This window comes from Emydura macquarii, unplaced genomic scaffold (genome assembly GCF_026122565.2).
Source record: "Emydura macquarii macquarii isolate MOO-44397 ecotype Brisbane River unplaced genomic scaffold, CSIRO-AGI_Emac_v2 contig_18, whole genome shotgun sequence".
Taxonomy (NCBI): domain Eukaryota; kingdom Metazoa; phylum Chordata; order Testudines; family Chelidae; genus Emydura; species Emydura macquarii.
Genome location: NW_027130155.1, coordinates 10,046,572 through 10,060,840, shown reverse-complemented (window position 1 = coordinate 10,060,840; position 14,269 = coordinate 10,046,572). Strand labels below are relative to the sequence as shown.

The 14,269-nt window shown below is 36.9% G+C and overlaps 1 protein-coding gene across 6 annotated transcripts in view; it reads left to right on the top strand.

Annotated features, from left to right (window-relative positions):
* RASA2 (RAS p21 protein activator 2) overlaps positions 1-13,304 on the top strand; it is an 86,667-nt gene extending 73,363 nt beyond the window's left edge. For 3 of the 6 annotated variants that reach the window (XM_067558159.1, XM_067558106.1, XM_067558370.1), the window contains 7 exons: positions 2,667-2,740; positions 4,203-4,309; positions 6,138-6,220; positions 7,327-7,535; positions 9,238-9,341; positions 10,007-10,196; positions 11,370-13,304. In XM_067558159.1, the coding sequence (XP_067414260.1) occupies positions 2,667-2,740; positions 4,203-4,309; positions 6,138-6,220; positions 7,327-7,535; positions 9,238-9,341; positions 10,007-10,196; positions 11,370-11,445 (843 nt within the window). In that variant the 3' untranslated portion in view covers positions 11,446-13,304. Of the gene's footprint in view, positions 1-2,666; positions 2,741-4,202; positions 4,310-6,137; positions 6,221-7,326; positions 7,536-9,237; positions 9,342-10,006; positions 10,197-11,028 lie in introns of those variants that run through there. The other 3 variants (XM_067558275.1, XM_067558226.1, XR_010921751.1) reach the window with 2 other exon arrangements.
* Positions 13,305-14,269: the final 965 nt, after the last annotated feature.

Sequence of the window (14,269 nt, the reverse complement as noted above, 5' to 3'; positions counted from 1 at the left end):
GGTTTCATGTGGATAGTCATACAGCACTAGGCACTTGGACACCCCTGGTCTATCCCCCTATGCATAGAAGTAGTCAGTTTATGGAACTGGTATATCAAGAACCATGCCATCCTATTGGCAGCAGAGTTCCCAGGAACCCAGAATTCACTAGCAGACAACCTCAGCAGGCATTTTGTCACTGACCATAGTTGGGAATTACACAGTTCAGTAGTAAACAACATCGTTGCTCAGTGGGGTACCTCTACATGGGACCTGTTTGCCTCTCAGTCAAACAAGTACAGCATATGCTGTTCCAGGGGAGCACAGGGCCATTTCTCCAGCAGCAAAGCTCTCCTGCTTTCTTGGACAGGACATCTAACTATGCCTTTCTTCCTATCCTACTGCTTCCTTGAATATTGTGGAAGATTTGACAGGTCAGAGCACAAGTCATTCTCATTATGCCCAAATGCACCAGGCAGTTGGGATTTCCAGTTTTCCTGAATATGTCAGCCCAATTGTCAATCTGCATGCTTTCCTTCTCATACCTCTTAACTTGAGAGAACAGCAAAATCAGACATCCCAACCAAATACCATCTCACCTCATGGCTTGGTGTTTGGTTGGATGTCAATTAGATGTTGGTTAGAATGTTCCTGTTCTCAGTCTTTTCAAGCTGTCCTTGCTAAAAGTAGAAAGGACTTCTCAAGAAAATGTTACCTTGCCAAGTGGAAGTGTTTTTCTGTCTGGGCCCAGTGACTCTTGTATTTCCACTGAGACAACTGGTATCCTTGATATTTTAGATTAACCTCCTTACTGTCAAGAAGTTGGACCTTTCCCTTAGCTTGATAAGGGGTCATCTGGTGGCAATCAGTGTATGTCATCCTCTTTTGGAAGGCTACTCTGTTTGTTTGTTTTTACTCACCCAATCCCCTCCAGGTTTTAAAAGGTTAATTAGAACCTTCCCACCAATAATAAAATAACCCCTCAATGGGATCTTATGCTTTCAACACTCACTAAGCAACCTTTTGAACCATAGCTATTGTTCAGTGGTTCACCTATCTGTGAAGGTTGTCTTCCTTGTTCCCATCACCTTGTCCAGATAGGTAGGTGAACTAGGGGTCCTAATGGCAGACCTCCTTGCACTGTATTTCATAAAGACAGTCTTGCTACGACGATGCCCGAACTTCATCCCAAAAGTAGTTTGAATTTCATACAGACCAGCCTGTCCATTTATGTGTGTTCTTTCCAAAGCCCCCCATCTCCTGTATAGAAAGGAGACTTTATTCCTGCGATGTGATACAAGCTTTGGCCTTTTTACCTACAGAGAACAAAAAAAAAATCTTAACAGTTACCTCAGCTCTTCCCGGCCATAGTGAAACAAGTCAGAAACAAGTACTTTCCTTCTAAAGGACCTCTAAGTGGCTATCTGGCTGTACCATATTTTACCAACTGGAACACCTTTCTTCCCTTACACAGGGCATGGCTTGTATTACAAGAGCATAGACAGCCTCAGGAGCATCATTTCAGAAATACCTCTGCCTGACACTTGCAAGGCAGCAACATGGAGTTGCATTCATGAGGCATTATGCCTTGGTCCTAGCCTCTTATGCTGACACATCCTTAGGCATGGTTGTTTTGCAAGCAGCCATACCACCTGCATTCTCTCACCCTCTCCTCTGTGAGTACAGTTTGTCAGTCACGCACAGGGACCAGCACTTGAAGTTCATAACTGGAGTTTTCTGAGATGTATGGTCCCTGTCTGTATTCCACTTCCTGCCTTCCTTCCTCTCCTCTTTGCAGTAAGAGGTGGAACTAGAGATGTGTCATCGTACATCTCCCCTTCTGCCCTTGGTATGGACCATGAACAGAGCAATTATGCAGGGGTGGACCAATGGACACTACTTGCTAGAATTCTCCCGTCTCAGGAGCATGGAGTGCCTACATACCCACAGTGGAATACAGATAGGGACCACATGTCTTGAAGAACTCTAGTAATGAAAGGTAAGTAACTTCCTTGTACACATGCACCTCTTTCCTTTGATAGCACACCTGGGGGGACAGAGATCTCCTCGTATCACAATCGCAGTTCTTCCAAACTGTTTTAATGTATTCCTCCACCATTCAGTACAGCCACACTAGAAACAGTGAATGCCACTGGAGTGCATGCAGATAATTCTCAGAGGCTATTGCCAGTTCCAGGGTCAGAGTTAAAATTGCGTGGGCATTTACCTTTATTTCCTACTTTTCAGAAGTTTGAGTTTTGCTGAACTTGATGTTCTGGAAAGGCATGAGCCCTGTCAACGTTAACTCTGTGTTAACAACATTTTTTGCCATTTAACTTTCTTACATATTTTAATATTACGTACACGCATAGGCCAAGATGCTAAAAATTATCCTAAATTTAGCTTCTTGAGTGCGTAATAAGTGTCCCAACTTTAAAAAGTACTGAGCAACCAACAGCTCCTGCAGGCTTTTGAAAATCTTGTGTATAGTTTAGAAATTTCTAATGTACTCTTCATAAATTGTTTTCATGTTACTGCCCCCTTAAAACTGAATTCCATACAATTTACCCTAGTTTCACTCTATTAAAGTACTTATGCACTGAAATAAATATCTTATGAGAACACCTATGGATTTGGGTAATTTTTTTTTCTTTCCAAACATAACCTATCCTCCTTGTTCTCTTTAGTTTTTAGATGAAGTGTCGTCTACTGAAAGTAAAGAGCCCAGTGGCATGAGTGAACCAGTACATCTAAAAGAAGGGTAATTGAAGTATAAAGTATTGTCCATTACACAAGTGTTTGGTAATGAAATTGATATGAAAGCAAGGACATTTTGCATGTCCATCTTGTAGTATTTATACACAGAGAATCTGTATTGATTTTACTCCTATTTAATTATAGCAAATTACTTTATAAAATGAAAACTAATTTGGAAACGTCTATTGACATGTTGCATTAATTATACTATTTATGAAATTTGTGAAAATACTCCATTAGATATCCAACAGAGAGATGGAGTTTGCAGAATCAGTTAACAGCTCTCACGTGGAATTTTTATAACTCGCCTTATGTATTTTAGGAAGATTATTGTATTTATTTTTTAATTTTTTCAAGTCTCTATTTCTGATGGCATGTAATCCATGCCTCTCAGTGGCAGATTTAGTTAATGTTAAAATGTATTTCAGAATCCCATAATCCTGCTGTTAGAATGACTTTACCTGATCTACCTCTTGAGCTCTGACAGCCCAAATATACCAAAGCAGAAAAATCCTTCCCAGAATTAGAAAGCATATGAAAGTTTTATTCTTAGTGAATCGTGGAACATTTTGAAATACTTGTGTGGCAGAGGTGGCTAATGATAAAGTAAAAACTGAAGTTTCCTTTGCCATAAACTTCCTTGATTTAATCTATCTACAAGCTATTCCTGAGTTTTAAAAAAAAAAAAATCAGTTTATATCTGGGAAGCTGATTTTTAGCAATGGAATTGTCCTCTACACAACTTGTAATTTATGGAGCACACTTCTTCCCAAGTCTGAGAGTTAAATTGCTAAACTCATTTAATGTGGACCAAATTGTGTACCTTTTACCCTACCAAAACAATGGGGGAAGGACCATGCTTGTTCCCAAAACATACTGAACAGAAATGAGAAAGAGGACGGCTACGACAGACAAGTCACCAAACATTCTGATTCACAAGCCTTATCAATGCTAGGGAATTTACCTGTTGTTGAAAATAGTTAGCAAAGGGTACAGTTAAAGCAGTATTAAATGCAATTTGTTCTGGTCTGCACTTGTCGTTGAACAACAGTTCAGCTGCACCCTTTACTAAGATAGACCAAGCTATATACTCCAATGATGGAGGTGGAGTTGAGGAGAGAGACTCTTGTAATTGGATGTACATCGCCATTTTGGTAAAATGCAGGTCTCCAGAGATAAGCAAGAGGCCCCAATCCTTGGTCAGTGCTCCAACCAAGTGATGGGATTTCAATTATCTAGCGCTCAAAGTTCTTACCTGCTAAAGAACCTATTGACTGGGTCACTGTAAGGGAGAGTTTCAGGATCTATTTTATGAACTAAAGTCTCCTTTAAACCTAAACTTTTCATGTTGTCATTATATGACAGATAGTAACTCATTCTCTCCAATTAGTTTAAAACAAAGTTTTTAAAGCAAAGCTCTTTGGTAGATGAGCATTAGTGCAATTATGTGATTTCTTTCTTTACAGTGAAATGTATAAAAGAGCTCAGGGAAGAACTCGGATTGGAAAAAAGAATTTCAAGAAACGATGGTTCTGCCTAACAAGTAGAGAGCTCACCTATCACAAACAACAAGGTAAATCTTCATCTGTTTTTCAGCAATTTAATTTTTGTTATTAAACACTGCTTATGTAACTGTGCTAAGGAATGGTAAATATGTATGTCATCCTATTGCATCCATAAGTGACTTTAAACATCATGATCATATTCTTATTTACTGTAATAATAACAAAACACCAACAATTCTCAATCTTTGGCAATTTCCTTTTCTGAAGAGATTCTCAAAATTGTGTCTCGGTTGCATCCAATTTTTACTCCTGATTTTGGTTTGGTTTGTTTTTTTGTTATCCACAAATCTGTTTGCTGCTTTTCCCAAAGGTGCATGTTGCATATAGGGTTGTTCTATCCTGCCTTCCAAACACTTCCCATCTGAGCTGAGAGATCTAATTCCTAGCCATCTTGCAGAAGGGCTTCTACAGACTCTACTATAATTCCACCCAATCGGGTTCCCCATAACAAGCCGAATCATCGGGGAACATTGGGATTTTTTACAATTTTAAAAGCATTTCTTTGTAGAGTAAAATGTATACTCATGACTAAAAGTTTCCTGGAAATATACTATGTTAATCACAAATTAGTTTTTCAACTACTTTATAGGAAACTTACTTGTTTATAAAATTACAAGTTGAAAAATGTCTACAGAGCAATCAATTTCTTCATCTCATAGGACGGTCCTTAAAAATTTTCACCATTTAATCAAGATATCTTTTATTCAGCAGAAATCCAGAATTCTGGAATCTTCAGTTCATGAGCTGTAGATCCTTAATTTTTATTCAGGGAGCAAAACTAACTGTTTTTGTTTTCACCCATGAAACTTTGATTTCTAAATTTTAGGCTATCTGCAGAACTATCAAAAAGGAGACTGTTACCTGTGTGATACTATGAAGGAAGTGGTTTACAGATGACAAAACTGTGACCTATACACATTTTGTGGGGGCACTTTGAGATACACTGATAAATTGACAGTTATGAGTAACAGATTTCTCTTGATGCTAGCCTATGGTCCATTAATAACATTTATATGTTCTAAATAGTTGACTGTACCCATTAAATCCATTTAGTGTTGCCTGACTAAAGCAATAAGCAACATGGAGTTCACACATGGTACCACAGCTAAGAGCTGGGTTCCAGGTTCTTGTCTCTTCCTATGTTATATGCTACTCATTCACAATAGGCAAGGGTAAGGATCTCATCGGTATTTTCCTGATTATTGACACTTTACCCATATAGGACATCCATCACCAAGTGGAGGAGATAGAGATTATTCACCTTAAGCTGCTTTCCTGGTCTCTTAGAGTGTTTCTGGCTTGCTCATCCTGAACCTTCCTTCACTCATAGTCTTCCCACAGTATGTGTAGGCGTGCTCATTTAACTAACACAAAGTTTGACCCATTAGAAGTATTAGATTTCAAAGGGACCTGATACAGTATAGTCTTGATTTCCTACACAGGAAGGCTTTCTCACCACCATTCTTCTGTTGCATAATGTCATCCGGTTAATATTTGGTCTATGTTGATCACAAATCAACTTTTCACTTCAATAAAAGAACAGTGAACATACTTATTCAACCTGCTGCATATGTGTTGTTCATTAACTTAAGCAACATTACAAAGAAATGTGAGAGAAACACGTCTTTCACCTGTCCTTAAAGTCTGTTTCTGTGCCTCATTTCTGAGTCCTTTATTTTCCTATCACTAGTGTTAAACCTTTTGATTAGTTTGTCCTTTGTTAATAATGGGGATGAATATCTTTGAATCTCAACTTCTAGTATCAATGCACTGATGCCAGAAAAGGATTTGTAGTCTGTTGCTTCATTCTTGTTATCCATTCACAAATTTATGCAGACAAAGAACCAATTTACACCATTCCAATCAAAAACATCCTCACCGTGGAGAAGCTTGAGGAGACCGCCTTCAATAAAAAAAATGTGAGTCAGATGAAGCTGTTCAAACAATAAATTCATAATTCCTGTCAAGTTCTTGAAGAAATTGAGATTTACTGATTGGAAAATTCAGTTTATACTATTACATTATTGCAGCTGTTATTGTATATTTTGACAGAAAATCTTTGTTGGATTAGAAAAAAAACAGCTGTATGCTAGTATGGGCTAGTAGTTAGAACATGGGACTTGTAAATCTAGAAATCTGAGTTCTACTCCTAACTCTCACTCATTCTGCAATTTGAGGAAAGCTACTTAAGCCTCAGTTGCCCTACTTGTAAAATCAAAATATTGCTCACCTTTACAAAGCACTAGTCAGCCAAAATAGTACTAGTATTAATTGTACTAGATATTTTAACTCTCTTAAAAGATGTTACTGTCAAACCTTATGATATAATAACTTTATAAAATAATTTCTTATCAGTTTAGAATTAAATTCTCAAATTTTTTTCTGTCCTACACCCCCAAACCAACATTTTTTGTCATTACTTCAATCCCATAATCCTTTGGGGTCATGAAACTATAGTTGTTCTTTGGGCAAGGGGTGATGGAGAATGGGGCTATGGGAGGGTTCTGGTTGTGAAGAAATTATGATGTGGCTGCTGTCTGTGAGGTGATGCTGAAGGAGATGGGTGGGGGGGGGGGTGGAGAGGGATTTGCATCTTCCCTTCCCTCCTCATCCACATGTTGCTCTGCTCCACAAAAGTGCAGCTCAAAGATGAGGAGCAGTTGTCTGAGCACCAGCAGCCATAGGGTTAAGGCAGCTGGTTCTTTACCTTTCTAAGCAGCGCACCTTGTTATCAGGAAGTGGTGTAGGCAGGGAGCAGAGGAGATGAGTAAGAAGTAGTATCAAAGTCCCAGGGTGCTTAATCAGATTATTGCTGCTGCTGCCGTCCCATTTCTAGAGAGGAGAAAGAAAGACCTCTCCTTCCCTTCATTTAATTTACTCCCTGTGGTTCCTTGTGGCTGCTGGGTTTTGGTGATTTTTGCAATGACCTCAGTTCAGTTGATCCGAATATCTTCAGAGTTACTTAGTATGTCAACTCTCTGTCACTGAATAGAATTTTTAAAGAATAAAACACTTTCATCCACAGATGTTTCAAGTGATTCATGGAGAGAAGCCACTCTATATCCAGGCAAATAACTGCGTGGAAGCTAGTGAGTGGATAGAAGCTCTCTGCAGAGTAAGCAGGTGTAACCAGAGGAGACTCAGTGTTTATCATCCCTCCGCTTTTCTGAACGGGAACTGGCTTTGCTGCAAGGCCACCACTGAGAACACACAGGGCTGTACTCCATGCACTGCGTAAGTTGCTTCTGAAAAAAGCATTCTACAATAGAAATGAGTCATGGATTCCTTTTGCAACTTGCAGACAGTTTAAGCATCAGTTCCATATTTTTTTCATAAGCTAGCTGGCTGCTTCTCTCCTAGTTAATAAAACACCATGGCAACCATGATATAAACTTATTTGGCCTTTGTTAGGCATGTTAGTCCATCTAATGCCATTCCAAAATACAAGAAAAGGCAATGCAGCATGTAAATTAGAAATATTTTAAGTGATTGATACCACTCTACAGAAAAATAATATATTGTAGCTAAAGATTCCTCTAGTCTGGGCATTGATTGTTGGATTACCTTGTCCACCAGTATTACAAAAGCAATGGTTCTTAGAACCCAGTGGCTTCTTCACATATACTGTAAATTTGGGAATGCATCGCAGTTGGGAATGCATCGCTGCTACAGCAAATGGCTTCTCATATTCTTCTCATGTTCTGTGTGGGATAATTAAAACCATAGAACTTGGATTTTTGATGGCAGAACAAAGAAGCCTTGAAGCTGACTTAAGCAGCTATGCAAAGATTTCCCGGTCCACCCTATGGGCTCTAGTGTACAGAATGAATGGAAGGCATGTTGAGGAAGGGGTGTAACCAGTGTTGCTTATCTCTGGCTGCCCCTGGGTGGGGCAATTGCTTCTTTTGGGTTATTAGCAACTGTTGGAAATTGGAGCAGATCCTGATGCTTCTCTAGTTGGATCAGATCAGGATCCAAGTTAGGGTGCACAAAGATGGCAGAGAGCCACCTTCACACCCTGCCTGCTAAGTTGAGCACTTTTGCTGACTTGTAGCTGATGATTCGGCCCCAAGTCTGTCACATTGCTATTCAAGTAGTCCACTTTCCCTTTTTGCCCAATATTCTACCGTTACCACAGTGATTTTCTTTAAATACTGTACCAAAAAGAAGAAAACCTGCAAAGTAACCTTACCATTTGTATTTTTCTGACATTTTGACAAAAATATTAGTTTTGTGCTATATTCCTACTTAATTTTGTTAGGTTGCTGCTTTAAAAAAGCCATAATTTTTAAGGGAAATTTATCTTTAATAACTTGATGGATCATATGCCACCTTCAATCAACCCTATTAAATCATCTAGTCCAGTTCCCCAGACTCATGGAAGATAATACCCTATACTGTAGTATATTTTAAAATAATACTTTTCCAGTCAATCTCAATTGATTCACACAGTAGGACGTCCACCCATTCAGATGAAACATCACTTTTTAAGAATGTTCACTTCCATTTCTTTATTCCTAAAACTATTCTATTATACTACTTTAAATAATCCCTCTCCCTCCTAATGTCTGCACCTTTCAAATATAGTAGGAACTATTAAAAACTGCCCATGATAACTAATTATTGTGACATTTGAACTATTTTCAATTTGAAGTACTGTATGGCAAATTCTGCTGTAAAAGTCCATTTTTAGTAGCACTTTATTGTCTTCTAATTTAATTGTGTAAACTCATGTTTTTGCATCCATATAAGGTTTGTCATTAACTTGTTAAATCTTGAACACTGGTTTGAACATGTGAAGTTCTATGTAAGTGACAGGCATTATAATTATAAGTGGATAAATATATTGAAATTCATTCAGTTATTTGCATTCAAGCTCTTGAGGAGAATATTTACTAACTATATCTTCACCTAACTTTTTTTATTTTGGTTGTAGAGGTGTTCCTGCTGATATTCAAATCGAGATTGATGGGGATAGAGAAACGGAAAGAATTTATTCCCTTTTTGCTATCAACATGCCTAAACTGCAAAAAATGGAAGGTATCTGAATACTAATTCAGTGGAGTTACTTGCATAAAATCATTGTGATGGCATGGAGAATCAGACTGATAATTTCTTGTACTTTTATTTTAATTTCATATAAAATTGTACATACTTTCCACTAAGAATTTCTAATATTGCTGTATGATCAAATCATTCTCATTCAGCAGTTTGAGGTACAGTCTCCTCTGAATGTGCACATGTAACTCCCATTAATGTGCTAGTTGGATTTGTGTACGTGCTAACAGGAGAATATATACAGTGGTTTCCATGCAGTGAGCAAGGGGAATGTTACTTACTCTCCCTAACAGCTAGAGCTATTTGGTCTTGTGTACCACTGCTCTTTATTAGTGCTGAGGAAAAGAATCCTTAGTGGCATGATTAAGATTCAAGAAAGTATCAGTTTTATGGCAACATTACAGTAGTCACCTTATTGTGGGGAGCCCGATATTAGACTCATAGAGGATGAACTTACAAAGCAAAACCAAGCTGCTGACCATATCCAGATAATACCATTTTCCTCCTTTGAGTCTATTTTATGTTTTAAGGTAAAAGTAACTCCATATCTGAAAACTTTGGAATCCCTATTTGGTAAATGAGATGAGTTAGCTCTATTTACTGAAAGTGGAAAACTGTAACCTTTTATTTGTGGTGATTATTTGTAGAGGCTTGTGGAAGTATTGCAGTCTATCAAGGTCCACAGAAAGAACCAGATGACTATTCTAATTTCACAATTGAGGATTCTGTAGCAACTTTCCAAACTCTCCAACAAATAATAGCCATAGTAGAAAAGTTGAATGAGCCTCATGAAAAATATCAGAAGAAAAGATCATCAAGTGCTAAATATGGCAGTGAGTAAGTATCCTATGTAATTCCAGCCTTGTGTATGTACATATGAAAAAAAGGATGGGTAATGGGAGTTTTTAAGGCTGTGGGTGTGTAGGTACATCTGAAAGCCTTCTGATAGCTGTTGAATTTAAACTCTTCAGGGCAGGGATTCGTTTCTTCAGTGTTTGTACCATGTGCAACACAATGGGGGCCCCAATCCCAACTGGACATTTGGGGGCTGTCCTAATATATGTATTTATTACTACTACTGTTAATACATAAATCAGATATTTAGACAAGTTGCTTCACCACCATATTACCATGGCACTTCATGGGGCATAATACCACTCTCCAGAAGTACTGCTTCTGAAAGCAAGATTTCCAGGGAACCAAATCAGCCAACACCAAAACTACTAAAAGTGTTGCAGTGGTGAGTGTTTTCAGTCCCTATCAGTTTGACATACCCTTGGCCATGGTAAAAGGTGGGTTACATCTGCAGTCAGGCTACTCTAGAACTTCAGATTTAACTGTCTCTAGTGAATGCTCATACTTTGTTGGTCATGGGTTTGGTTTTTTTTTCTCCTTTGTGTAAGGAAGACCCAAGTTGTAAGAGGAGGAGAGCTGATAACACTGGTTTTCTGTTGCCCAGTGATTTAGACAGATCTGTTTCTTAGCCAATGTTGCTTTCATGTGATAGCATATCAGGATTTCAGTAAACAATGAGACTATGCAACATACACTAGGAGTTATGCAGAAAGTATAGCTTTATATATTAAAACCAACTAAAAGTTAAATTATGATTATTAGAAAGCAACTGTTTCCATCAAAAATACTTATATTCAGTTTTATTATTTTCCAGAGAAAACCCAATTGTTGGAAGAGTTTCCTAACGAAAATAAACTGTGGCTTATGAGGATTCAGAAGAAACTGGAAGTGTGTGGGGATTTTTTGGTGTTTTTTACATGTTTTATTTTTTTATTCCTGGTGTACACTTGTCCAAAGTATTTAAGAATGAACAGAAATGCTTCCGGTGTCACAATCTATTTAATATTTAATAGAGAGAAGTATCTGTTTGGGAATCTGATCGTGAGATTTATTCCCATTTTGATGAAGAACTTAAAGCTCCATATTCTTGAAGTATCACATGTGAGTAAATCTAAATATTTCTGCAATTGCTTTTTTTCTTGGAACTTCCTAAAGGAATAGGCTTCTAAAGGGGGAAAATGAACTCGATATACTGCACTCACATTTAATCCACCATCAGTGCCTGCTGTGACAACGGTCTTGCAGTGGAAATCCCAACATATGGTGACCCAAAAGGATATGAACCTTCACATTCAGTGCACGACTTTTCTCTTCCTTTGTCAAACTATTAATTTTGTCAGGACTCCGAGGTAACTGCAACTGAAGTCTTATAAAATGATGCAGCATGTCCTGTGGACTGCAGACACCAATGTTGGTTATATTTTTATTTAAAAAATTACTGAAGGAGAAATCAGGGAATCTGTTGTATTGTACATCTTGTTTACATTTGGGATGCGCAATAGATGGAGTGACATAAGACCACAGACTGTTGTTCTTTTAAAAAATCAGGTACTCATTTAAAAAAAAATTTAAATGCAGATTAGCGGCACTTTTTGGAAGTTAAGAGCTTTCTTACAAATGAAAAGAATGCAAATGTGACAAATTTGTGATTGGTTCACTTTACATCTTCCTGTCTAGGATTTTTTTTTTAAATAAAAATTTGGCACGTTTAGGCCCAGCTCACTTCTCATTACAGCTATATTAAATAATCTCTCTAGAATAATCACTCCAAGCACTTTAGATATCTGGATTGCCCCAGATTATATTTTTAGATACTTTGTAGTATCTAATCTTTATGATCAGTTGAATGATCAGTGCGGTTATGTGTTAAAACAATGCTTTATGACCATTTTTAATTTCTAGTTATATAGGGTTTTTGTTATGTCAGATCAAACAAATTTGAACTGAGAATTTAAGTTTATGCTGAAAACCACATTTGTACATAATCAATAGAAGCAAGGTAACACTTTGGAGAAGAGAAGGCTAAACTTTCCTTCACCAGTATTAAATGTTATGGTATACTTTTTAAAATAAAATAAAATACACTGTCTACAGGTAGTACTTAATCTTGCCCCAGCCAGAGTTGAGAATGTAATTCCTTAGTACAAATGTAGATCCACAGTGTTTACAAAACTATAAGCTGTTTTAAAATATTACATATTTATAATGCTATTGTAGGGTGGCTTCCTCTACTAAAATCCAGGCCAGTTGATACCACAGGATTGACATGGTTGAAATTAATGTAAATTTTCTATTAGAACAATCATTTTTTAATATTAAAGCAACTGATTGAAATCACTTTGGATTTGATACCATATCTTCAACATCACAATAGTTTACTGCTACTGGCCATTTTACCTACAGGTATAGTCCTGGTTTTGCATTACTTTACTATCGGAAGTATTCCTAAAGAAGTTTTACTTGCCCTCAATTTCAGTTAGAAAAAAATTAATTTGTTATTGACACCCAGAAATGTATTCTGTCAAGGTCAAATTGACGTAGTTTATTTGCCAAAAAAACAAAGTTTGCTAGATTTGAATAGCACTAACACTGTCAGAATTAAGTTTTGCTATTTATTATGACCAGTCTTATTACAAAATGTGCTTTTGTGTCTGTTTCTTGAAGGCTGTTCATCATTTAACAGCAAAGTTAAATGTATAACAAGTTTAAATCTTATACTATTGTAAGAATTGTTTAAAAAATAAATGCACTTTTCATTTGCTTCGATGGTACTAGACAATATAGAAAAGGACAGCTAGGCCTTTAAGATGTAATTTGTCATTTTATAGTATGTTTAAAAATGCAGTAGGTACTCTAGAATTAAATTAGATACAAATAAGATGATTAATAATAAAGTTGCTTTCACTTTGATTAGCCTAGAAATGAAAAATAGCTCAGTAATTAGTTTTATTTGGACTGTAAATTCTTTTTAATGTAGTTTTAATTTGTGTAAGGATGATGTATTGTTGAAAATGTATTTTTATTTAAATTTATTTTCTTATAAAAATATTAAAAACGTTTGTAATTTTGCTTGAGAACAACTCACAAATAAATTACAACAAATTGATTTGGTTTATGTATTTTCTGTGAGGCCTGGTTTTCTTAAAAATTGTTGGTGGCTTAATTGCATAGTGAAGTAGATTGTAGCAAATGGGTGTATCTTCCATTTTACAGAAATAGCATGAAGTGAAATTCAGTAATCCTGTATGGTTACCTCATACATTCAGTTACTTTCTGATTTTGGACTGCTAGTTGGAGAGAAAAGTGCTGGTTAATAAAGGTCCCTTAGCATAATAATTTGCATTTAACAATCTGGTCAATCTTGAAAGCAGTACCCAATTAAATTGGTGAGTGGCCTGATGTATTTAAGGGTAGTTGGGCTGTCCCTTTGTCATTATGTGACATGCTCATTTTGATTGGCATTTTACTTTTGACTTGTCTGTCACTTCCTGTCCTAAAGATGAGTGCTAAATAAGCACTAGCATCTTCTGTTTTATCAGACCTATCTAAGTTACATTACTTATAAACAAGACTTCTTTCTCTCACTCTTGTCTTTTACCTTACCTTGTCCTTTTTATCTTGAGTTTGTGTGTCTCTTCTTCCCCAAAACTGAAGGATATGTATTTTTTCTTTTATGTATCTCAGCAAAATCTGTAGTCTAAACATGTGGTCATATACCATAGGATAATTTTGTAGGAACAGGTCCTGCACCACTTAAGATGCTTCTTTTGGTTGTGCAGGTCACTCCTTTGCTCTTGGCCTCAGAGCTCTTTAGTGGGAATTTATGTAGCAACCTCTCTGGTCATTTTGGAATCAGAGTTGCTTGGCTCAAGGCAAGTTGTGTCAAAGCCTTGCTTTTGCAAGTAAAGGAACTGAACAATCAAACTGGGGAGCAAGAGGAAGGGAACTGGGGACTGTCTCCTTTCTTAGGAGAAAAGTTACTGGTGGCAAGTAGTGAAGAATATCAGCAATAAACCAGACTTAATACCAAACAAATTTTAAAGTTGGATATTATT